The sequence below is a fragment of the Musca domestica genome, unplaced genomic scaffold (assembly GCF_030504385.1).
Source record: "Musca domestica strain aabys unplaced genomic scaffold, Musca_domestica.polishedcontigs.V.1.1 15, whole genome shotgun sequence".
NCBI lineage: Eukaryota > Metazoa > Arthropoda > Insecta > Diptera > Muscidae > Musca > Musca domestica.
Genome location: NW_026712207.1, coordinates 16739906 through 16766880, shown reverse-complemented (window position 1 = coordinate 16766880; position 26975 = coordinate 16739906). Strand labels below are relative to the sequence as shown.

Here is a 26975-nt window from a genome sequence, read left to right as displayed (position 1 = left end):
TTTTCCTTATCTTCACATTTCGCCCAAATAGATCATTACAAATAATGGGAAAATTCTGAAGCTTTTTCTCTTTGGCTCCTTCGATGTCTATGGACACTGTTACAGCATTTGATTGTAATTTATCACGCACATCCTTCGTTATGTATTTTTTTGTGCAAAAAAAGGAAAAGTAATGAAGAAAACTGATATAGACTAATGTCGAAATGGGGGTTGGGGGAGTGCGGCCGGTTTTCGGACAAATGGTTGTACAAATCTCTTGGCATTTGCAAACTAATACCATCACAAATTTTGCAGATGTGTCTGTAAGAGAATGTCGTTGTTCTTGTTATTTTTGTAGTTTCTGTTTATTTTGTATTTCGCCAGGGTTTTATTTCTCCTTTCGTGTAAAAATAAGCGCAACCCAGTACCGAATGCGAAGGAAAAAAATGATAAAACTTATGTTTTTATGCTGAAGCATGGGTATCAGCTCGCAAGGACATACTTGAATTATGTCGGAGAATTATTTTTGAACAATTTATATTTTAATGCCAATGTTTTTGGAAATCCTCGTTATTATTAGAAATGGGTCCTAAGTATTGCCGAATTATTGATAATTTTCATACCCTTGCATGACACTATACAACAGTTTGTGAGAATTTGAAGCATCAGCCCTAGACTCTATATTCAGTATATCGATCACATTATGTCGACGAATCATTTTTAATCACTTTACAGACCGGATTTATCGCCAGACTCAGTTGAGGAAATAATTTTGTGTTTGCTATACAGATTTCAATTATAGACCTATTGAAATTTTGCAGTAGGCTACTCTTAAAGGCAGATTTTGAGGGTGAAATGGACCGGGTCTTTTCTGTGTTAAATGTCGAAATCTTAGAATATATACCCATTATAATTTTAAGACATCAAAATTCAGTTTCATTTGGAGAACATGTATAGGACCTTCAAAATCCATTGCTGAAATTATATCGCATTTACCGAAAATTCAAAATAAGAGCTGAAATAGGTATATTTCTAAACGTTGGCCAATATTACCTATATTCAATACTCAACATATTTAAACAGAGGGACTCAGCACTGATTCCACAGACGATCCAGTGTCATAACTTAGAAAAAATCTTTTAAAGAGTTTTGTTGCTCCTCAAGTAAATGGTGGGTGGTTCAATAATCAATCTAACTTATTTAATTGAAATAATAAAGTTCATAAGATAATAATAAATTGAACTCTGACATATCGACTGAAACTAATCTTGAAATTGTCCATTTTTAACATGGGATGCTCATGTGTGCCATAAAGCACTAACCGCTAACCCTGCCAAACCCACATATTTTTGTGGTAGGTTTAGTTATTTTATTTTCTACATTCATCCGATATACATCTTAATACATGATCCATCCTCCGTTTGCCCAAAGAAATATTAAAAGTAGATAAATGTGGTAGACATGTGAAACACATCTGTACACCGGTGGGTGTTCTTGAGAAAGTGAAAAAGCTGTGAACATTTCAAAATCATTAAATATTAAAATGGTTGCCTCATTTGATAGCCAAGGAAATGAGCCAACCTTTGGACGTGTTCAGGGTTCTTGGTTTATTACAGCTGGAGGTCAAATGGAAAAAGTGACTGAACCATATTAGGGCAATAATGTGCAATACTTGCCTTCACAGGTATTAACACCTGACAGAGGGATCAAACGAGTGGATAGAAAAGTAAAAACATTGGGAAAAGGTCACATATTAATTTTAGTTGAATACGGGGTGACATGAAAAAACTGCAACCAACTTCAGACTGCAGTCATTTCTAAGCCACTCGTCCTACAGCTGTTAAAATAATTCCAGTGACAGCTCATTATATTGTTTACAGGCGTAGAAAAGAATTTTGGTGAGAATTTTCCAGAAAAAAAGTTATTCGTGATGGAATTCAAGCGGGATAGTGTGATTTCTTTATATTTTGCTGGAAAACCACAAGTGGCTATCGTTAGAGCACTCTAGCATTTAAATGTGAATAAATCTTTTGTGTCACGTACCACCGCTCGTTAACGTGATACTGCAACATCAGCAACATCAGCAGAAATTGTTCGAAAAATAAAGAATCGATTTGATCGGAACGCGCGTCGCAGTTGCCAAAAAATGACTCGTGATCTGAACATATTGCAATATTCCATTCGGCAAATATTGAAAAATGAGAACGGGGTAAAGCCTTTGAAATTCCAAAAAGTGCATGAAAGAAAATAGACTTAAAAGAGCTAAGGAGTTGCTTCGCTTGGCTGAAAGTGGTGAACTGCCGTTTTCTGATGAGAAAACATTCGTTGTCCAGCAGTTTGTAAACAAACAAAATGTTTACTTGCTAAAGAAGTCAGCTGAAAATGTACACCTTCGGTTGGCCATCAGAACTCAAGCGCCGGCCATGGTAATGGTGTGGGCCGCAATAACAGCCGATGGTCGCTCTCCGTATTAAAATAAATGCCGAATATTATCACGAAAATATTCTGGAGGGTGCCTATGACAAAAACTTTTCTATTCCCAAGTGATCAACGCAAGCTCAATAGAAGATGAATCAATGAAAACTAAAACTGCTTGGTATTTCCTGCAGGCTAACATTTCTGATAAACATTGTAAATTTTCTCCACCTATTAATAAATTTTGTTTTTATTAAAAATAATAATACTGAAATTACGCCTGACTATTTTGCTATAATAAGATATCTCAAATATTCAATTTGTCGCACCGTTTGGAACGTGGAAGACCATAGTCTCCCATTTTTCTATTCAAAGGATGAGAAATTCCCCAAACTAACACATGTCATGCAAATAACCTCACACACCATGGTGAGCTTAAGCCCTTATTTTGCATGAATTTAAATATTTTTAAAGGTTTGCTTTATTTTTTTCTACTTTCAGGGAAAAAGAGAAACAAAAATATCGATGAAATACGAATACCGTAAGTCAATCCTGTAGATAAGCTCTTCCTTTGTGTCTGCGTGTGAGAATATGACACTTACAAAGGATATAAAATTCGAAATTTCTCCATTGCTGTTGTCTTCCGGCATGCCATTCATTTTTATTCACTCTCAAGTATTTGTGTTCAGTGAATATTGAATTTCGTTTTTCCTCATGGCTCAATCAACAAAGCAAGGAGATTTGCCCACAAGAACACACAACGAAAAGGTAGTGTCTAAAGCAGAAAATTGTTTTGTTACGCTTCTCTCAATGCCAAGTTGTATTCTGAGGAGCTTTCTTTACGCACCCATCCCAAAAAATATAAGTGATAAATACGAATATTGCTATTCACAGCAACAAGGACAACGGGTGTGTTTTGTATGCGGGAAATTTCAAAAACATTTCGAGAGGAGAATTTGTAATGGAACTGCTGGATGCTTTGGACTAGGTGCCACACATGAGTGCATCAACATATGGCTTCAGCAGCAGTAAGTGACATTGGCGGAATAGTAAAACACGATTGACTTTTTTCGTTTATCGGCGAACAATTCAAAAACGTTGCCAGTTCTTCCTCTCTTTCTTCTACAAACAATGAATGTAAATGCCAAATATTCTTCTCGACTGCTTTTGCATCCCGTGAAAGCAGCACAGCATTGCAGATGAAAACGACTTTACAATTGAATTTTTCGTGAGCATATTGTTAGAAAGGCGTTCTTTCGATTTCAAAGACAGCTTTTAGAAAAGCAATAAACGTGTTTTCAATAATCAAATAAACTTTGAGAAACTTGTGCGGGTTCAAAAGCAGAAAAGGCTATGTGAATTTGTGGGAATAACTAGACGAATTTGTTCGTACCAAAAAGAAAATTAAAATTTTTCTGAAAGAATCAAAACTTGTGAATAGAAAATATGGAAACAAGCAGCTAAGTTTGGCCAGGTCGATATTTTTAATACCCTTCACCATATGGAAAGAACTTGTAAAATGCAAAAAATGCCGTTGAAAAATGCCATTGAAATTATCAAAATACCAAGTACCCAATTTGAAATAATGCTGGAGAGAAATGTTCTTAAAATCATGAAAATACTGAATATCAGGAGGTACCCTTATATGAGGGTTAAACGAATACGTTGATCTATACACGCAATTTTCAGCCATAGAAGGGATCACCTATTACGATTTCCAAATTTTAAATAATTCCGGCAGAAAATGGGTATATAATAGTGAAAATACAGGGTGAGATGAAAAAACTGCAGCCTGCAAAAAACCGCAACATCAGCAGAAATGGTTCGAAAAGTAAAGAAGCGACGAGCGAAAAATGGCTCGTGATCTGAACATATCGCAAAATTCCATTCGGCAAATATTAAATAGTGAGCACGGCGTAAAGCCATTGAAATTCCAAAAACTGCAAGAACTTACACCGCAACAGAAAGAAAATAGACTCAAAAGAGCTAAAGAGTTGCTTCGCTTGGCCAAAAATGGTCAACTGCGGAATTTGGTTTTCTACGATGAGAAAACATTAGTTGTCCAGCAGTTTGTAAACAAACAAAGAGGTCAGCTGAAAATGTGCACCTTCGGTTGGCCACCAGAAATCAAGCGCTGACCATGGTGATTGCGTGGGCCGCCATAACAGAATAAATGCCGAACGTTATTGCGAAAATATTCTGGAAGGTGTATTAAAGCCTTGGGCACGTAAACATTATGGCAGCAGACCTTGGACTTTTTAACAGGACCCAGCACCTCGATCACCTCAAGCAAGTGCTTCCCCGGGAATGGGCCAAAATACCGCAGATCAACATTTGGGCAGCGTGTGACGTTTTCATAGGCCGTTTGAAGGCCATAATTTGTGCCAAAGGTGATCAATTCAAACAAATCTAAACTTATTCTAAAATAATAATGATTTCATTTGCCTTCAAATATCTCATGCAGCTTTTTAACGGATTGTTTCAATTGAATGCAAAGTGACCAATATTTCCGGCTTCCATTTGCTTTGCGAAGGTTAATTTAGTTCTTTATTCCCATAATTATTGTTTCGTAGGTGTTTTCTTTGTTATTTGTAAAATTAAGAAAAAAAATGAAACGAAAAAAAAAACAAACGTTAGCGGCGCGTGAGTTGCTAACAAACAACACATAACAACGAGAAATACGGGCGTCACAGACTCAGTTCTGCTAAAAAAACCACTTATGTATTTGTGGTACAAACAAATGATGATGGCAACAATCTAAGCAAAGTCCAACACCATCAGCCTTAAGGTAGGCAACAGACTTAACTGACTAAAGCACTCGAAACGCAAAAAATAAGTATTTCTTCTTTTCTTTTGCATTTATCTAAGTGTCCTTACAGAAAACAATCAAATCTGCCTCAAGATTATTCAAAAAGCAAAAATGGAGAACTATAAGGACATTTGAGAAATCAATTGCCAATTATTACTGCTTGGTTTCTAATTCAAGTGGATGATTTCAGGTGGGCTGCAAGGAGCACTTCGTCGATTCCGGCAATTAATGTTGGAGTAGGAATAACTGGGGTTTGGTGATTTATGATTGGTAATAAATTGTCAGGATACTTTACCGTTAAGCTGTAATCTTTCGAAGCAGTTTGCTTTAATTATGGTAACGTGGTATAACGATTACTTTTTAAATAATTGATGAAATTGTTTCCTAACAAAACAAGGTTTTTAAACAACAAGCCATAAATAGAGCAGCATTGTTTTTTTATTATTTGCAATTTGTACATATTTTGCTTTTTTTAATTAAGAGGTCTTATCAAAAATTACTGGTCCTTCCGCCTTAGATTCTCACTGCTTTTTAACATATTCTCTCCAGGAGGTATTTGAAAAATTTTTAAAAGCATTTATGCTCAAGGGACTTATCGTCGTAACCAACTACAGTAGCCATATAAAAATAAATTACATCTCTTGAATGCATATAAAATATTACTAAATCCTAAAAAGCCATGCGAAATTGAATTTCATGATTATTTACAAAAAAAAAAAAAAAAAAAAAAACAGCAAATGAAGTTACAAAACGAAAACATTTCAGTAAAAGAAAATCTCTATTAAAAGTGATGTGGTGGAGTGGGCGGTCTGGTGTTTCAAACGAAATTTTGTATTGGCAAATTGTGCTAAGGTGTGGGCAGGTGGTGTGTATGTGTGTTGGACAGAGTTTGTGGAATTTTAGTATTTGAGTAAGAAAATTTCATAATCCAACCAAAAAAATTGCAACAGAAAAACTCAACAAAGAAGGAACATTACACACAATATAAAGAGCAGGTATTTGGTTTTTGATATTTTCATTGTTTTTGTTTGCAACGATTTTACACAGGAAAAACATAATCTAAATTATTACCATATTCTAATCCGTGGTCGTAGAATGGGCCTAATTGTTTTGGAAGAAGGAAGAAACAAAATAATAGAAATTGTTGGGATACACACACAAAACAGAGGACAAACAAATAACGAAGGGGGGGTTTGTTATGGTCAATTGTTAATGGGTGTTGGTTGGGTTCGTTGGTTAGTGGGTTTTTGGGTTGGTGGTTGTGACAATGGAAGTGATTATTTAAAAAAAAAGTAATAAATGGTGTCAAATGGGAACATTTTCAAATTTCCAATAATATACCGTGGATTTTTGGTGGTGACAAGTGAAGGGAAGAAAGAAAGAAAAAGGTAGATTTGAATTATTATATGATTGAATTGAAATTAATAGATAACCAAACAACAAGATTACAAACGAATTGAATTGAATTTTAATTTTTAGAGATAAAAATGTTCTACTCTAAATGAGATATCATTCATAACTAAAGTCATTGACATTGTATTTTACAAAAGGAAATTCGAGTAATTTGTTTAGCTAAATGTTAAATGTTATTCTACAAAAAAAGGAAAGAAAGAACGAAAAAACATGCTACTCACTTTAAATTATAACTATTGGTAGCATCCTGTCTCACTACCAATGGACGCTGATGACTGGTTGAGGTATGGCTAGAATTATTGCCCATACCACTGTTGTTGCTGCTGTTGACGCCACCACCGCCGCTGCCGCCACCACTGGAATTTCCAGCTCCTTGTGGCAATGTACCATTGGCATTCGTATGATCCTGCACGGGCGTGGCTGGCGACGATGAAGAGTTGACATTGTGGCCGGGCTTCTTTTTGAGGGCCGATTTGAGAGGAACTGCATTTGGTTTGGGCTCTTTGGCTGGAATTTCCTCAATGCGTTGTGTATCGATATGATTTGGATAATGTTGATAATTGTAATCATTATCGGAATCGTTATCATCATGATCGTGATCGTTATCTGTAGGTGTTGAGAGATAGAATGTTAAAAGATATTGTAAATGGTAATATTCAATTTTGATATACATTTGTATGTAACTCCACTTTTCAGTTATTGGATTTTTTATATGGACCCAGCGGGTTTTTGTAAACGATTTTCGACAATATATTTTTGTTTGAGGTTTATTTTCATAGGATCTAAGTCAGGAATTTTCTACTTGATTAATAATATATACCAAATACCATTATAATTTGTTGGCAAAATTTCTAGAATCGAAATAGAATATTTTTAATGCAAATTTTAGACAATTAAGCCCGCTGCCCAACGAGATGTAAACAAATAAAATCATAAAAATATAATAATATTCGACCTAACAGGACAAAGAAAAATCAAAAATTGACTTTTTGGTTGAAGGCAAACAAAATTGAGTTTGCCTTTGAACTTCTTATTCATATGCGGAATTTATACATAACGTATGGTTTACTGACTCAAATAGGGACATTTTGCATTAACATTTTCTATTTATTTCTGTGAATGGTTCTTTATCATTCTATTACAATTTCATGTTGATATACAGGGTGAGATAAAAAAACTGCAAACAGTCAGCCTTAATTTTTACATTTTTTATTCAAATTTATTGAATGAAGACAAAAAATGTCGGGAATAGCATCAAATTTTTGAATAAGTTTTCATTTGATCGAATTGGTCACCATTAGCACGATTTATAAACCGTCACACGCTACCCGAATGTTGCTCTGCGGTATTTTGGGCCATTACCTTGCTTGAGGTGATCGACACTTTGGTATTTTTTAGTGCCAACCTTGCTTTCCAAAATATTCCAATAATCCAACGAATTGGTATCCGGAGATTTTGGTGGTGCGTGCCGATTGCGATGGTGATTAGTCCTGTTAGAATGTCCAAGGTCTGGGACCAAAATGTTCGCATTCCTAAGGCTTTAATACACCATCCAGAATATTTTCGCTATAATATTCGGCATTTATTCTGATGCCACAGTCGATTAATACCAGCAGAGAACGACCACCGGCTGTTATGGCGGCTCACACCATTACCATGGCCGGCGCTTGAGTTCTGGTGGACAACCGAAGGTGCACATTTTCAGCTGACCTCTTTGGCAAGTAAACACAATCTTTTTGTTTCTTTACAAACTGCTGGACAACGAATGTTTTCTCTTTGGAGAAAACCTAATTCGGCAGTTCACCATTTTTGGCCAAGCGAAGCAACTCTTTAGCTCTTTTGAGTCTATTTTCTTTCTGTTGCGGTGTAAGTTCTTGCACTTTTGGGAATTTCAATGACTTTACCCCGAGCTCACTTTTCAATAATTGCCGAATGGAATATTGCGATATGTTCAGCTCACGAGCCATTTTTCGGCCATTGCGACGCGGGTTCCGATCAAGTCGCTTCTCTACTTTTCGAACCATTTCTGGTGATGTTGCTGTTTTCTTCCGTCCACTTCCATGACATCGGGCTACGCTACCAGTATCACGGTAACGAGCGATGGTAAGAGACTCAAACGATTTATTCACATTTAAAAGCTGGAGTGCTCTAACGATAGCCACTTGTGGCTTTTCAGCCAAATATAAAGAAATCACACTATCCCGCTTGAATTCCATCTAGAATAACTTTTTTTCTAGAAAATTCACACCAAAATACGTTTTTTACGCTTGTAAACAATATAATGAGCTATCACTGGAATAATTTTAACAACAATCGGGCGAGTGACTTACAAATGACAGCAGTCTGAAGTTGGTTGCAGTTTTTTCATTTCACCCTGTTTTATCGATATTAGATAATTCAATTTTCCCCTTAAAACTGACTGCCACAAAAAAACTGTGTTTTAAAGTAATCAGTGTTTGAATAAAATTTTACTATGAAGTGCTTGTAAAGATAATGAAAATGAATTTACGACATTTTCTTTAATGTCTAATAAGAGTTCAGGCAAAACTCGTTTTTACAGCAGCGTGGGTATGTAATTACGAGCTTGTCTTAAAAATAAGGAAGTCATTAAATATTGGGTACTTTATAATTTAGAAGGGGAGATATCATTTAGGAGGCCAATATCATTGCAAATACACCGTGAAATTATGACAAATGTTGTCTAAAGAATTCTAACAGTTAAATTGCAAAAGGATACAAATTTCATAAAATTAATTCCTTACAAAATTGTTATCATCCCGGCACAGTTTTTCTATGTTCCTTATATACTTATATAACATTAAAATGAATATATATATTTTTTGATAAAATTCAACTTACCATAATCATCGTATGGCTGATAATCCTTGTCATTGACAGCGCCCGGCCCATGCGGTCGTCCAGCCACTAATGTTGGCGATGGCGTCGAAAACATTGGAGGCGGTGGGATGGGTCCAATTTCCGACAATGGTATTGGAGGTTCGGGCAATTCGGACAGCATAACACCGCCAACCATTTTTCCACCGTGGTGATGGTGGCCGGCTGCATCCGCATATGGTGGGGGCGTACTACCGGGTGGGCCACCCATCATGGAATTTCCTGAAGAGCCGTCGGGATCTGAAAGAAAAACGTCAAAACATATCCTTAATTCTGAGTTGAAATTCTATTAATCACAAAGTGGGCCATAGTGGCCCTATAATCATTTATTTTTCCAGACTGTTTGATTGTCACAAAACGCCAACTGCAGCAGAAGAAGATTCGACCATTACAGTTGGCAGGAAAAAAAGTTGGTTTTTTATTTCTCGTTTTCCCGTCAGCATAAAAATTATAAAAAGTAAAGTAAAGAGAAAAACCTACGAACGGGGGCAAAGGACATGAAAAGCAAGCATAACAGTTTACATTGGTTTACGGTTCAAGCGCAAGAAGAAAAAGGAATTGTTTTTAATACTTTTTATGGCAGGTCTTAAAATGTATGTGTCAACTTTGAGATAAAAAATTTACTGGATGGTATGAGTGTTGGCGTGCGTGTGTGTGTGTGTGTGTGAGTGTATGCAATGTGGCTTTTCACCACACTGAAACCACAAAATATGGACACACTTGATATAAACTCGTACAACGTTTCACATGCACTACTACATTGATACACACACACACATGTGTGTTGTGTGTAGCTTCATGTCCGTTTTTTGGCTCTGCAAACGGCGGAAGGAAACTGCATTATTGATTTATTTGGAATATTGTTTTTATAAACCTTTTATTCTGTGTGGGATTTTTCTTATTGGGATTTTTTTTATTTCCTGGTAAATAAGAATGAAATACAATGGTTATAAATTTGCTTTACATGCTGATATTAATGCATTGCAATTTCGGAATTATTGGATATTGTTGGGTTTCTTGATACAACACTTTCGTGATAATAAGAGTAGTTCAAGAGAGATGGTATTTTTGGATTTACACATTTTCAAATCAGTCTTCCAGTTTTTCTTGCTTTTCTATGAATTTTTAGTCTTTTTCAAAAATTTATTAAATATGTATCTCAAGTTTTATTCGAGCATAAGGTCTTGTTATTGCATATCCCGTATAAAACGAAAGGTGGCATCTTTGTTAATTAACTCTGTAATTTTTTGGATTCACGACCTCGATCAACTCTTTGCCACATTAATATTTATTTAAGCAATTTTGCAGAGTTTAAATTTTATTCGTTAGGATCTCTTGTTTAAGTTTTTTTCTATATGTCTTTTATAAATGACGTACGGAATACTTAAGTAAAAGTCCGACGAATTATTATCCGATAGAAGAGCTTTTATATTATATTTATTATATGTTTATGGCTAGACCTCAGATATAAATTCAACTCTCCGTTCTGCCCTTTTTATTTGTGTTTCTATTTTATTGTTTTGTGGTTCCTAAAACATTTTAAAGTGTTTGTGTTTAAGCTTTATGGCTTAAAATGTCATTCCCTGTGACAATTCAAAAGCAAAACGTTTTATTTTTTTTTCATATTCTAATTTATAGCATTCGTAGATAGAGCAGAGATATAACAACCAATGTGGGTGGGTGCGGTATTAGAAGTACTTACAGTGTTCGTAGCAGACATTAACACGCCTGGCCAATTTGTTGGTGCCCAATGTATTGGGTCTTTCCATTTTGGAATTCTGTGAATGAGAATCATGTTGATCACGGCCACTAACCATATGTGAGTGATTTTGTTGAGAGCCTCCAGTGCCGCCACCTGGTGGAGGCAGCATAGAGCCCTGACATGGTGGCTGTTCGGTATTTGGGGACAGGGTACCATTACCACCGTGCTGTGCATCAGTCTTGTCTTTTCTGGGTTCTGTAATTTAATGGACAAAAAATAATAAAAAAAGAGGAAGCGAATTAGTTAGTTTCAATTTTTGAGCACAGCATATTAACAGAAAAATGGCAAGGTGGTGGTGATGGATGTTGGAAATGTAATTTAAGATTTTTTTGATGAATGAGGTTGAGCTATGAAATAATGAGATTTGATTTCAAGATATGAAAAATTACAAAATCGGAAATCTTTGAGAAAATTTTTATGAACTCTTTTTTTTTACTTGTATATCTATTAGCTTGTTGTGTTAATCTCTCCTATGATTAAATCGATGAGAGAAAAAAGGAGCTTATATTTATTGATAATACCTATATGTCACATATAAATTGTATACATATGGAGAGAGCATATTTCTGGAATTTATAAATTTAATATTTTTTTTATCTACATATATTTTCAAAAACTACTTTTAAGATAACGAATAAAAAAGGGTCTCTTCTCTATGACGATATGAATGTAAATGCGAAAAACCCAATTCCAAAAGAGTTTTTCAAATTTTATATTTTTTTGAGATAAATCAAAATTTTGAAAATCACATTTGGAATAACATTTTGTGTTCGCATTCACTAATTCTTAATGTTCTTTGATATGAGACGAAACCACATTATATAAAATGTTATAACTCCAAGGAAAAAAATTTGCAACGTCATTTATAAAATTGAATTGATTCCAGTTAAAACAACTCAGAGTCTTGTCATTTCACCAGAAACGGTTTGTGGTCTGCAATCCTAAATTCCTCATGTCTTAACATTTTGTAAATGTGTTTCTTATTAAACATTGTGTGAATATGTGTGTGTGTGTGTGTGTTTTGGTAGTTGTGGTTTAAACCTATAAAGAAGTCCAGTGGTTTAGGGGGACAGTAGAGTGTATCGTCATTCAAACGAAACGTTTTCTAAAAATAATTGAAAATCGATTTTTTTTAAATTTAATTTAAAAAATACTTAATTTATAATCCGAAACACATTCGTTTGAAATTCAAATTTAGAAGCTTTATGCCATGTTTACGTTAGAACTTTTTGTAGGGTTAACCTACTTTGAGAGGATTTATTTGAAGTAAAAGTAATGGATATGACAATTTAAATCCAAATCCAGTGGGTTAATCCTCATATATATAAACGTACTGTTACATTTGAATTTTTGAATTTCGTAATAGTATAAGCATAAAAATACATTTATTTGAAATTGGAATTATTCCATTAAAAATTTAGAATTTTTGTTTCGATATTCAAATATTTATGTTTATAATTTGAATTTTTATTTTAAAAAATGCAGAGTTTTTCACATGGTACAATGAAATCAAGTAATCTCATTCCAGATCTGGATTTTCGCAAAAGGAATTCTGCCCACTTTAACTGCATAGGAAACAGGTTCCCATCTCTGATGTGTGTATATACTACGGATTTTTAAATAAAAATGTTGTACAATTTTGAAAAAAAAATGTAAACTTATGATTGCATATCTTTACCTCCTTAGTACTACTATGACTTTTTTTGAATTTCAAAGATTTTACTTTGAGTTATCCATAACAAAAAATTGAAATTTCATCACGCCTTTTCTAATTTAGGACTAAATATTTTAATATTAAGACTTTTAAATCATAAAAATGCCGAATATCGGGAAGTACCATTCACGAACTTAACCTGCCTACCAGTAGACTATGCATATATGCAAAATTTTAGGCTTCTATCTCAATTCGGCGGACGGATAGACAAATAGAGGGACATCGCTAGATGTTCTTAGAATTGTACGCTGATCCAGAATATATACACCTTGTAGGGTCTATTATGAATATTTCCACCATAAAATGGTGGAGGGTATAAAACGCTTGATTTCAAGTCACAAATTACAAACTCATTTTTAGATCTGTAAATTGAATCATTCGAAGTAATACAGCCTAATGTATTTTCAATTCATACAATATTAACTTCTTTCCAGGAAAAATGAAAGAAAATTTGCCATATGTGTGTGTGTGAAAATCAAAGTTATTTTCCTAACTGTAGACCACAACCAAAACAGACTTAAATAACTTTCATTTGACCATAGCAAACACAACTAAGTACAGATTCATAAAAACATACGTTGACTCAGGGACGTACATAGGGTTGGGGACCTGCGTCCTAGGAAATGTTTTTTTTCTGACATTTTTATTATATTTTACATCAAAAATAGAATTGTTTGCTACATAGATCCCCCCGAAATAAATTTTCTGTGTACGTCCCTGCAGTGGCTAATTCAAAACGAATATACCCTGACAACTTTAGTTCCCATGCAGTTTCAAGTCAGATTCCAAAAGCACACAAGTTTATCTCCAAAAATTATTGCTATTGGAGTTTTTTTTTTTTTTATTTTCTACCCATCCCCCAAAGTGTACGTTGGAAAGGAAAAATTGTTTTTAATTGGTATTAAGTGTCTGACGAGGATTAAGGCATTGTGGAAGTTGCCACATTAATCATTCGACAAATTTAAGTTTGTTTGTGTGTATGTACACTTTTGATAGGATAAACTGCTGTGATTCTCATAATATTTGCTTAGTGAAAACAACATTTAAGAGGATTTGAGTTTTGAATGACTTGCAGCTTAAAAAGGGAAAAAGCCAATTTTAGATTATTAAAAGGAAGAAGAAGAGGTTCAAATAATGTCAAAGTAAAATTGGTTTGCTTTATATAAGGGTCACAAATCATACTTATGCCTTAATTTTTTTTAGATCTGGCCAAGAATAATTCAAAATGTTGAAATCATAATGAGGAAATTTCTATACCTTTCATGTTATCATACAAATACATACATATGTTATACATAGATTTTTAAACCCCACAAAAGACTTTGGTAAGTTATAAGAAATATAGATTTTATTCTTTATTAAAATGCCCTACAATTTGTTATTTTACTTTAGGCCTTCTCAGTTCACATTCAATTCCAGAAATGTTATTTTGGGCAAAAAGTTTTACAAAACAACTTCTTGGATAAATATTTTCAAACTGAGCCATGGTTAATGTAAATAATGGCCGCATTATTTAGGGTCAATAAACATGTCTCAGTTGCAGGAGAATTTTCCACAAAAAAAAGGAAATTCCATTAGAAAATAACTACAAAGTAAAACACATTACAATAAATTGCCACTCGTCAGTCGAAAGGAAAAAGTTTTTCTCCAACGAACTTCCTCGCCCACAATTGCTATGCCTACCGCATTCTTCCAAAAGTTCAATTCTTGGCAGGCCTGAGAGCACAAAAAAGAGAGCGGACAGGAAAATGAGAAAAAAAACTTTTGCTTGTTTAAACTTTAAGCATCATTAACTTAAAATGTATGTTTGCGATTTTTCCTTCCTCTCTTTGGGCTACACCACATCCTATTTGCCCGGGTCACTTGGCCGCAGTTCCGAGCAGGCCACTTCATCATAATAACAAATTAAATTATGTTTATTTACAATTTGCGGGCAATTGGAGAGTGACTGGCCGGCCAGGACATGGTGATTGGCAGAAGGAGAGAAAGAGAAAATGTAAAAGTCATTGATAAACCCCCCTGAAATGTGGCCGCCCATCATTTGTTCTAAATGGAGTTTGTGTGTTTCGACCTCTTGATTTTGGTACTCATTCTTCGGGGTTTTTTTCTTTCTTTTCTTGAATGCTAAAAGATTGGTTTCTGTGTAATTGAATGGAAATTCAATTTATTTAAATTTTCATTTTCGATACTCAATGAGTTTGTTCATCTAGGAAATATGTTTTTCCCTGACAACAAGGAAGGCTGCTGTCGCTGCTGAGGAAACGGTTTATATACAAATATTTCTCAGTGGCAATCAGTCAAGTTATGTTAATTGAATTTAAAGAATTGTGATGTGATTAGCATTTCCATGCGATAATAATAATAATAATAATAATAATAATAATAATAATAATAATAATAATAATAATAATAATAATAATAATAATAATAATAATAATAATAATAATAATAATAATAATAATGTACTGCTGAGCATAGACATGAACAAAATAAGTTGTTTCCTTAAGATATATGTACGTATTTTGGCTTTGGCATTTTAATAGGGTAAATAAAAACGTAGATGAAATCCAGACATGAAAAGAACAACAATAGGAATGCGTCGAATTAATTATTTAGCAATTAATTGTTATAAACAACAAAAAAGTAAACATTCCGGGCAATACACTTTCAACTACAACAATAAAAAATATATATTTGTTTAGTAAAAAAAATAAATGTACTGGCATTCCTAAAATTCTTAAGTTTATTTTAAATTTGTTTAGATAAGTATCGAAATAAATCGAACGCAAATTGACCTTTTTGACAGCACAAAAAATAAATAAAGACTTTTAATCCGACTTATGGAATCCACTAAAAATTAAAAAAAGTCGAAAAACAAATAATAATAATAAGTAAATAAATAATGAGACTCAGTATTCTATCGTATCCCATACAGGATGAGATAAAAAACTGCAACAAAGTCAAATGCCATATTTTTTTCATTTTTTTTAACATTTTATTGCATGAAAGCAAAAAATGTCGGAAATAACATCAAATTTTAGAATAAAATTTAAATTTCTTCGAATTGGTCACCTTTGGCACGAATTATGGCCTTCAAACGGCCAATGAAACCGTCACATGCTGCCCGAATGTTGCTCTGCGGTATTTTGACCCATTCCCGGCGAAGCGCTTGCTTGAGTTGATCGACACTTTGGTATTTTTTAGTGCCAACATTGCTTTCCAAAATACTCCAGACACAATAGTCCAACGGAGTGGTATCGGAAGATTTTGGTGGCCATTGTGCGCTGGAAATGAAGCGAGGAATCTCATTTTGTAACCATTCTTGGGTGGCGCGTACTTAGTCCTACTGGAATTTCCAAGGTCTGCGGCCAAAATGTTTGCGTGCCCAAGGGCTTGCAAACTGCTGGATTACGAATGTTTTCTCATCGGCGAAAATCAAATTCGACAGTTCATAACTTTCGGCCAAGCGAAGCTACTCTTTAGCTCTTTTGAGTCTATTTTCTTTCTGTTGCGGTGTAAGTTTTTGCACTTTTTGGAATATCAATGGCTTTACCCCGAGCTTATTTTTCAATATTTGCCGAATGGAATATTGCGATATGTTCAGCTCACGAGCCATTTTTCGGCCACTGCGACGCGGGTTTCGGTCAAGTCGCTTCTTTAATTTTCGAACCATTTCTGCTGATGTTGCTGTTTTCTTCCGTCCACTTCCTTGACGTCGGGTTACGCTACTAGTATCACGGCAACAAGACACCAACGATTTATTCACAATTAAATGCTGGACTGCTCTAACGATAGCCACTTGTGATTTTCCATCCAAATATAAAGAAATTACTCAGTCACGCTTGAATTCCATCACGAATAACTTTTTTTCTAGGAAATTCTCACCAAAATGCTCTGTACGCTTTTAAACAATATAATAAGCTGTCACTGGAATAATTTTAACAACTGTCGGGCGAGTGGCTTAGAAATGACAGCAGGCTGAAGTTGGTTGCAGTTTATTTCATCTCACCGTGTACATGGTTCTTCCGATTTTGTATTTAAGTCCCTTACACCCGCGAAATATTCACCACAACAATGATTTTTGATCACTGTTATCATATACAGCATAGAATAAGAAAACCTCACGCTCAGAGAGCCAGATGTGAAGTTCGACAAACACCGCAGTTGTTGGAGCCAAAAAGAATAATTGTCTTTGGTGGTATTAAAAAGAAATTTTGTATATAAATTCTTGAAACCTAATCAGAATTCAGGGAGCCTTTATAAAAAGCATTCTTTCATTTCATGTTAATTTTTAAAGTGTTCTTATAAATTATTTAAAAAAAAAATTACCTAAAATTCAACACTAAAGACAGCTTTCCTAATTGTGTTAAAATAAAATTCACAATTCTTGGCTAAATATTACTAGAATTGCTGATTCAACTTTCGTTTCGAAATAATTCTTTTGAGCATTTTTAAAATGTGGCCCACACACACACACCATATTACCACCAACAACAATTTATATGCACAAAGTATTTCCAAGTGCAATACACTCTCTAAAGTACTGCCGAAATGTACGATTATTGGCTGCCATAACTGCAGCTAATTGAGTGCTCTAAGCTTGTTCAGAATCATGCGAGAAACCCCAAATTTTCCCCACACACTCATAAATTATGCACAAAGTCTCCTAGCCAAAGGCAACAACAATTCCTGCTTCTGGCCCGTTTCACATGGATAACCATGCAAGCGGCCACACACACACACACACTCACTCACATCATGTCAATGTGCGATCATAATATCATCAAGTACGACACCGAACAAATCCCAACGAAATGCTTTTGGGGTGAAATTGATTTGTCAAATTACATTCCTAGCCGTAAAATCAGAAAACTGACGACAACACGCAGTACATAGTTCTGCAAATAGTTTGGCAATGGGCCAGCTCTCGCTGTGAGCAGGCAAAAAGGGAACTCTGAATATTTATGGCGCTAAATTAAAAACAGCCGGCAATTTGCTTGGGACCAAAAGTAGAGGCGTGGGCGGAATGTCGCATTAAAAGTCGAAGTCGTTGGAAAAAAGTTGGGAATATCTTTAGACAGAAAATACGCAAATGAAAATTTGTTGATGTTTTTTTTTTATCCGACTTAACATGCCGCCCACGTAAATCGGTGGCAGGTGACGCGAAAAGTTCAACTGTTCCGCTGGAAATCATTCACGGCCACAATTGTTTTGTTAATGAAATTTTCAAAGTTAATGTGGCATAAAATTTTTGTTGTCAAGTAGTTTAGTGCAATTGAACAGTGCCGAATTTTTTTTGGCATTAGGGTGAATGGAGAAAAATTGAAAGATTTTAAAATAAATATTTTCTAAGGTGTAATATTTCAGAAGGAGAACAAACTATATAAAATTGTGGAATCCGTGACCGTAATGAGTAAAATGCCTAAGCTTGGGTGGGCTCCTACTCACTCGGTGTTTAAAAATTTTAAGCGAAAATTGAATACCTAAACTACAAATATCTATTGTACGTAATTTGTTGTTGTATACCCACCCTATTGTTTTTGCATTATCCCCAAAAACCGACGTATATAATGTCCAAATAAACAAATACTTTAAATATTTTCCTCATGATTTATGAAAAACAAAGGAAATTAAGTTAAATACGTAAACAAGCAAATAATTTAAAGACGTTCGCTTCCTAAGTATTTTCGCATGACGTCTCTTGTTGGTGGGAAGAGTTTCCATGGGGTGGTCAGTCAGTGGTGCCATAGGCAAAAAGAAAATTAAGACGTATCATCTTCTGAAATTCGTTTGATGTTTATGAAACGTATTGTTTTCCGATTTATTGGCGTTTTGCAAAGAAAAGAAAAAAGATGGACGTTAAGTGGAAACGTCTAAAATTAATTGTTAAAGAGATGTGTGTCGTTTCACCAGCGGATGCGTATGATTGATAGAGACGACGTAATGAATTCGGTACGATGTGGCGTATGATAAATGTACTGTTTAATATTATATTAAATAATCATTGATGTGGAAAAAAAATAATAATAATTCTATTTAAGTCAAAAATACACTAGTTTAACATTTTATTATTCTTTTATATTTTTACATATCCCAAGTTATTTTATTCATAGATTTGTGAAACATTATATAAACACAAACAATGAAAATGAAAATATTTAAAAACTCTAAAAATATAAGTTATCAATTCAATTCATTTTGTTCAATTTTGTAAACAATACAAAGTGAAACAATAAATTATTAAATATCACTTATATTTATATATATTTTTTCATTTCATGCGCCTGAACAAATTAATCAACTTGACTTTCTTTATTCTCAGTTGCAAGTATTTATTTTGCCATTATTTACGTTTCAAACTGTGTTTTTGTTGTTGTTGTTGCTTATTAGTTTACTTTTTTCCACGTGCCTATGCAGAAAATCGGTGACGCAAATATGAATAAAGAGCAAATGTTACAAACGACACAGACTCATAAACAAACAAACACGGACACACACACACAGACGAGCAGACAAACAATGAAACCCAATTATGTTTTGTTTGTATATATGTTTTTGTTTTGTTTTTGCAAATATTAAACAAAAAAAAAACTCAATTAAAGTTGTTTTATGGTTCAATTGATGCTGTCTGTGTCAGGTGGTGGCTGCTTTTTTGTTTTCGGTTGTTTTACCTGAATCACATCGCAGTTTATCATTTTCCCCGATATATGAATTAAGATAATGTCAGATGTGAGTCTGACAGATTTGTTGAATTCTTCGTGGAACGCTGGTGGCAATCAACAGAGGCTCCACTTGTTCTGATAATAAATCACTTTTTAATGTCACCAGAATTGTTGGATGATAAACATGTGTTTTATTTTACATAAATTAATAAAAAAAATTGTAATTGGGATGTTCTAATCTGCATACATGTAAAAAAATGAGAATGTAAATATTTACATAGAGTCACCGGCAAAATTATCATGACAATCTCTATCTCTAATCCCTAATTTTTGGGGATGAAAGAATTTCCGCTCAAGGGCGATATGAATTTTTAAATTGCTATCTGTAATAAATATCTCTATTCTGAACTGACATGTCCTCAGTCAAATTGAATGAGGAATATTTCTGAAGAACATTTCGTCGCCATTTAGGAAGTGTCACAAGATGAAATATTTTCATATTTGTTAAGTATTGCACAGCAACTAAAAATCAATAAAAAAAGAAAGAAGAAAGTCCTATACTAGTATTAAGAAAGTGAGAGAGATAGGGAGAAAGAAAAGATTCGCCATAGGTCACATTTTACATGGTTTAGCGGCATTTTAAAATGTTGTAGCCGATTTTTTATCGGCCAACAAAGGAAACCCCAAAGGAGCAGGACTCCGACAACATAAAGACATTTTGCACACTTCAACAATTTCGTAAGAACATTCTTTCGAAGAAGTATATGTGATTATTTTAACTGCTGATGGTTCCGAAGGATACCGTCTAATTTCGTATCTGACCAGAGTCTGATATAGATATAACGACGATGATAAGTAAACATTTTTGGAAAATGTTCAAGTGCGATTATAAATCTTTATATTCATTAGAAATAGAAGTAAAAAATTTAAGAAAGTATTTTCAAAATCCAAGCTCTCAATTTTCTTAGAGAAATTCCAGGAGATATAAACTTGTTTTTAAAAATAAAGCAAATTTTCACCATTCCTTCGTAACTTTTGACAGGTTAGTGAACATATATTAATTTTTACAAAAAAAAAAAGAAAATAAGTTCATTATGTGAATATTTATGTTCAGTGCCGATTTGCCTTCGTGGAAAACACAATAATGTTGTGACAGAATATATTTTAAAATAAGCACTTGGGGTCATTTGTTGTGTTCCGTTCCTATACATTTAATTTCGATGACAGAATTATTCAGAAATGTATATTTCCCTTCCCCAGCGGCCAATAAAATCATCGACTGTTCGCCATTGGGATATTTGTTTGTTTCAGCAATCCCAACTATCCTAAAATAACATTTCACTTCCCTTTTGTCTGCGAGCCTAAATAAATAAATCATTTTATGCTTAGGAGTTTAAACGAATTGGTGGTAGGAATTACTTTGTTTGTGTTATAATATTGTCAACATTTTGTTATATAAATTTGGTAGTTAGAAGAGTGTACACAAATTTATTAGTTATGCAAGTATGTTATTTGAAAATGTTACAGAGCAACTAACAATTCTGTAAATTAATTTAAATAAATAATATGCAATGTGTAATGTCACAATATACATACGCATACATACTTGTTGTGTATATTCATTGTAGTTTTGAAAAATACGAGTTACAGAAAAATAATAATAATAATAATTAATTATATGCTTGTATAGTCATGCATTTCATGAATGGAGAACAATGCCCAGATTACGTATACGTAATGTAACGGCAATAAAAAATAAAGTTCATACGCCACCTGGTACATTTGTGAAAACGAATGTATTTTCAATTTTCTTGTTTGGTTAACACAGTGGAATAAACTCCACATCTAGGCAACAAAAATAAGATATTGTGAGTTTAAGTTTAGGGTTGATTTACAAATTAACACTACAGGGTGAGATAAAAAAACTGCAACAAAGTCAAACGCCACAGTTTTTTCATTTTTTTAAATTTTATTGAATGAAAACAAAAAATGTCGGAAATAGCATCAAATTTTAGAAAAAGTTTAGATTTGTTTGAATTGGTCTCCTTTGGCACGAACTGTGACCTTCAAACGGCCAATGAAACCGTCACACGCTGCCCGAATGTTGCTTTGTGATATTTTGGGCCATTCCCGGCGAAGCGCTTGCTTGAGGTGTTCGACACATTGGTATTTTTTAGTTCCCACCTTGCTTTCCAAAATACTCCAGACACAATAATTCAACGAATTGGTATCCGGAGATTTTGGTGGCTATTTTGCGCTGGAAATGAAGCGAGGAACCTCATTTTGCAACCATTCTTGGGTGGCGCGTGCTGAGTCCTGTTGGAATGTCCAACGTCTGCGGTCAAAATGTTTGCGTGCTCAAGGCTTTAATACACCCTCCAGAATATTTTCGCGATAATATTCGGCATTTATTCTGCTGCCACGGTCGATTAAAACGAGCAGAGAGCAATCATCGGCTGTTATGGCGGCCCACACCATCACCATGGCCAGCGCTTGAGTTCTGGAGGCCAACCGAGGGTGCACATTTTCAGCTGTCCTTTTTGGCAAGTAAACACAATCATTTTGTTTGTTTACAAACTGCTGGACAACGATGAGAAAACATCATTGGAGAAAACCAAATTCCGTAATTAACCACTTTCGGCCAAGCGAAGCAACTCTTTAGCTCTTTTGAGTCTTTTTTTCTGTTGCGGTGTAAGTTCTTGCATATTTTGAAATTTCAACGCCGAGCTCATTTTTCAATATTTGCCGAATGGAAAATTGCGATATGTTCGTGTTTTGATCAAGTCGCTTCTTTACTTTTCGAACCATTTCTTCTGATGTTGCTGTTTTCTTCCGTCTACTTCCTTGACATCGGGCTACGCTGCCAGTATCACGGTAACGAGCGATGGTACGAGACACGAAAGATTTGTTCACATTTCAATGATGAAGTGCTCTAACTTGTGGTTTTCCAGCCAAATATAAAGAAATTACGCTATCACGCTTGAATTCCATCACGAATAAGTTTTTTTCTGGAAAATTCTAACCAAAATGCTTTTGTACGATTGTAAACAATTTAAATGAGCTGTCACTGGAATAATTTTAACAGCTCTAGGAAGAGTGGCTTGGAAATGACAGCAGTCTGAAGTTGGTTGTTGGTTTTTCATCTCACCCTGTATTTTGTTTGCTTATAATCAATGCATATTTTGAAATTATAAACTAAAAATCGTGTTTCTTTTTCAAAATTATTTAAAGTTATTTTGTCCGTGATTCTCCATGAACCACTGTATTTCCAATACCCCACAACCACTGTTCGTCGTAGTAATCATTCGACCTTGAACACTGGCGGTTCAGAAGAAGTGGGCGTAATATTATTTTTATTTTTGCAGTTTATTGTTTATATTAAATTTTTACAAATGTTTTGTTTTCATTCACATTTCCAAATGTTCGGTTTCTTTTGTATACAAAAAAAAAAAGAAAAAAAAAAGAGAAAAACGTAGAGGGAAATATGTTTAGTGGTCATGACCACATGTTTTCTACGCCACAGAAAATGTGGGTTAAACTCATCATGGCATAGTATTTTATTAGATGTGGGTGTTGGGTTGTTTGTTTGGAACTAATAAACAATAACAACAACACCAGCAACACCAAGAACAGAGAAAATTGCATTTGATCCCCCAATGTATTTGGTTAAAACAACGTCATGGAAAAATTAAAAAAAAAAAAGAAAAATCCAATCAAATTAAGTTTAGATATTTTCTAGAAGTCAGCAGCAGCGTCGATTTGCCGTCACAAAAATTGAATTCACAAACAACGAATTTTGTTCATTCATTCAAATCGCTTTTGCATTGATTTCTCATTCAACCGTGCATTCATTGAATGCTGCCTCCTCATGAGCCGTCAGTGGGCCATTGGGGACGAATGCGTGGGAATGATTTTCTATTTTTGCTATATCTACCATAATTCCTGTTTGGTCCCTTCCGTATGGGAAGATTTGCACCATTGGCCTACACAATAATTGCAAGAGATGTCATCTGTTTAATTCATATCAAGCTTGAAAAAATTTCAGTTTTTCAATTTCTATTTGCTCGTGACATTTGGCATAATTGACAAAAAGATAAACAGGAAATGTTAAGAAATATTTGGTTGGTTTAAAAAAAAAAATTTTGTTTGTTTGTTTTGGCAAAAGGTTATTGAATGAGATAATTTAAAAAATAAAATTAGGGAATCATCTACATCATCATTTTACAATTAAACTTTATTAAATAAAAGTAAATAACTATTGAAAAATGCAATTTTTCTTTAAAACAATTTTTTTCAAAAAAAATAAGTTTTCAAAAAAATAAGTTATCAAAAAAATAAGTTTTCTCATCGGATTTCAATCAAAGAAAGTTGTCAATTTGTAGGAATCGAATCAAATCAATTCAGACTATGTTTTTTAATTAAAATTTAAAAAAAAATTAAAATTAAAAAATTAAATTAAAATTAAATTCAATAGTTATGTCCAAATAGCCCTCTTCGTAATCAAAAATCCTTATTATATTTAAAAATGTAAGAATAAATTAAAAAAATGAACTTGGAATTGAAAATACAGGGTGAGATGAAAAAAATGCAACCAACTTCATACAGCTGTCATTTCTAAGCCCCTCCTCCGACAGCTGTTACAACTATTCCAGTGACAGCTCATTATATTGTTTACAAGCGTACAAAAGCATTTTGGTGAGAATTATCCAGAAAAAAAGTTTTTCGTGATAGAATTCAAGCGTGATAGTGTGATTTCTTTTTTTTGGCTGGAAAACCACAAGTGGAACACTCCAACATTTAAATGTGAATAAATTTATTGTGCCTTGTACATCGCTCGTTACCGTGATACTGGTAGCGTAGCCCGACGTCAAGGAAGTGAAGAGAAGAAAACAGCAACATCAGCAGAAGCGACTTGACCGAAACCCGCGTCGCAGTGGCCGAAAAATTACTCGTGAGCTGAACATATCGCAATATTGAAAAATGAGGACGGGGTAAAGCCATTGAAATTCCAAAAAGTGCAAGAACTTACACCGCAACAGAATGAAAAAAGACTCAAAATAGCTAAAGAGTTTCTTCGCTTGGCCGAAGGTGGTGAACTGCCGAATTTGGTTTTCTCGGATGCAAAAATATTCGTTGTGTAGCAGTTTTAAACAAACAACATGATAGTGTTTACTTGCCAAAGAGGTCAGCTGAATATGTGCACCTTCGGTTGGCCACCAGAACTCAAGCGCCGATCATGGTGATGGTGTGGGCCACCATAACAGCCGATGGTCGCTCTCCGCTCGTATTAATCGACCGGCATCAGAATTAATGCCGAATATTATCGCGAAAATGTTCTAGAGGGTATATTAAAGCGTTGGGCAAGCAAACCTTGGACTTTCCAACAGGACTTAGCATCATCGCACTCAGCACGCGCCACCATAGAATGCTTACAAAATGAGGTTCCTCGCTTCATTTCCAGCGCACAATAGCCACCAAAATCTCCGGATACCAATCCGATGGACTATTGTGTCTGTAGTATTTTGGAAAGCAAGGTTGGCACTAAAATATGCCAAAGTGTCGATCACCTCAAGCAAGCGCTTCGTCGGGAATGGGCTAAAATGCCGCAGAGCAACATTCGGGCAGCGTGTGACGGTTTTATTGGCCGTTTGAAGGCCATAATTCGTGCCAAAGGTGACCAATTCGATCAAATCTAAACATATTCCAAAACTTGATTCTATTTCCGACAATTTATTCAATAAAATTAAAAAAAGGGAAAAATTCTGGCGTTTGACTTTGTTGCAGTTTTTTATGCATATTCAACCATTCAGAAAGTACAGAATTTTGACCACTATGCGATGGATTTTTTACAAAATTTCCCCACTTTCGCATACATTATTAATCCATGTCCCACATATCTTGCAATTATCCAAAAACAAATGGAAAATAAAAAACAAACAATTTTATATCTTCATTAAAATGTCCACTTTTTAAAAAGCAAGAAGTGAAAATACGTTACAGCTCGTGCATTGCCATGACAGATTTATTTAAATGCCACTGACTTTTCATTTCATCTGCCACAGCATCGTTCATCCAATGAGCAATGACTCTGATTCAACGGTCATGGAGAAGAGCACTTTGGGTAAAACAATAACACGTGTTCTACTCATTTTTGCATCATGAAATGGAAATACAAAAAAAAAAAAAAAAGAGAAAATGCAACAACGAGGCAGCTGATTCATAAATGTCGGAGGCAAGCGCCATATACATGCATATATTTGTTCATATGCATTATAATTAGCGGAATAGCATGAGCATTTGTAAAGTTTTTTTCATAAAATATTTTTTTGTAAAGGGTGGACCATAAAATATACTGGTAATTTTTGTGATTTTTAATATCAATTAATTCAGATTAAAGAAATTTCCTTCACAGCTCACCTAAAGGTAATTTAGCAACTTGCTTACAAGCTCAACAGAAGTGTGCTCTATTAGCGAATTATGTTGGCGTATTAGCAACACCATAACTTATACGCCATTGTGGAGAAGACCATTGTATCTGTTAAATTAAGTACTTTGTGTGTGTATTTGTGCATTTTGAACGAAATGTGATATATCTCTAATTTCATTGTATTAGATTTAAACATTAACAACAACAAAATATAAAATACGATTTTTTTTGCCAAACAGTCTAGACGTTTAATGTTAGCCGAGTTTGTTGTTCTCAACTACATGACAAGTAAAGTCATTAGTAACACTGTTATTCTAAGAAACAACTCAAAATTAAATTTTAAAATGTGTAGCAATCACAAACACACCTCTCTATCTTTCATCTCAACGATTGCATCCTCACTCTCATCACTTGATATTCGAAAGATACCAAACGCAATGCATTCACATTTTTTCCCTGATACAACTCCTGGCACATTGCCGAATTATCCGATTATGGTAGAATTCGTTTCGTTTTATTCTTCATGCTCTTCAATTAAAAATCCATTACCATTTTCCATTGTTTGCTGGGATGGCTGTTAACACTGGATTCGAGAACAATTAACAATTAATTTGCGAAAGAGAATGAAATCTTATGATTGTTGTAGTCACAATGGAATGCTGGTGAAAGGAAAAGAATTGAGAAGGAGGAGGGTTTTTTTTTGGGTAGAGAATTCAGGGAATATAAATTTGCAAGTCGGATGTCTTTATAAATTTACAGGATTAATAAGCAAGATGTTGAAAGTCATGTTACACTCCAATTGAGTCTATGGGAAAGGGAAGGCAATATGGAAAAATTTCAAAAATAATGGATTATTTTCAGAACATTGTTCTCTATGCATAAAATAAAAAAAATGTCTC

General features: G+C 34.3%; 1 protein-coding gene across 5 annotated transcripts in view; it reads right to left on the bottom strand.

Moving 5' to 3' along the window:
* Positions 1-26975, bottom strand: part of LOC101891444 (phosphatase and actin regulator 4) — a 408780-nt gene that overhangs the window by 3969 nt on the left and 377836 nt on the right. For 3 of the 5 annotated variants that reach the window (XM_059119734.1, XM_059119731.1, XM_059119735.1), the window contains 4 exons: positions 11214-11468; positions 9476-9751; positions 6838-7222; positions 6275-6304 (listed from right to left, as the gene is read on the bottom strand). In XM_059119734.1, the coding sequence (XP_058975717.1) occupies positions 6275-6304; positions 6838-7222; positions 9476-9751; positions 11214-11468 (946 nt within the window). The remainder of the gene's footprint in view (positions 1-6274; positions 6305-6837; positions 7223-9475; positions 9752-11213; positions 11469-26975) is intronic. The other 2 variants (XM_059119733.1, XM_059119732.1) reach the window with 2 other exon arrangements.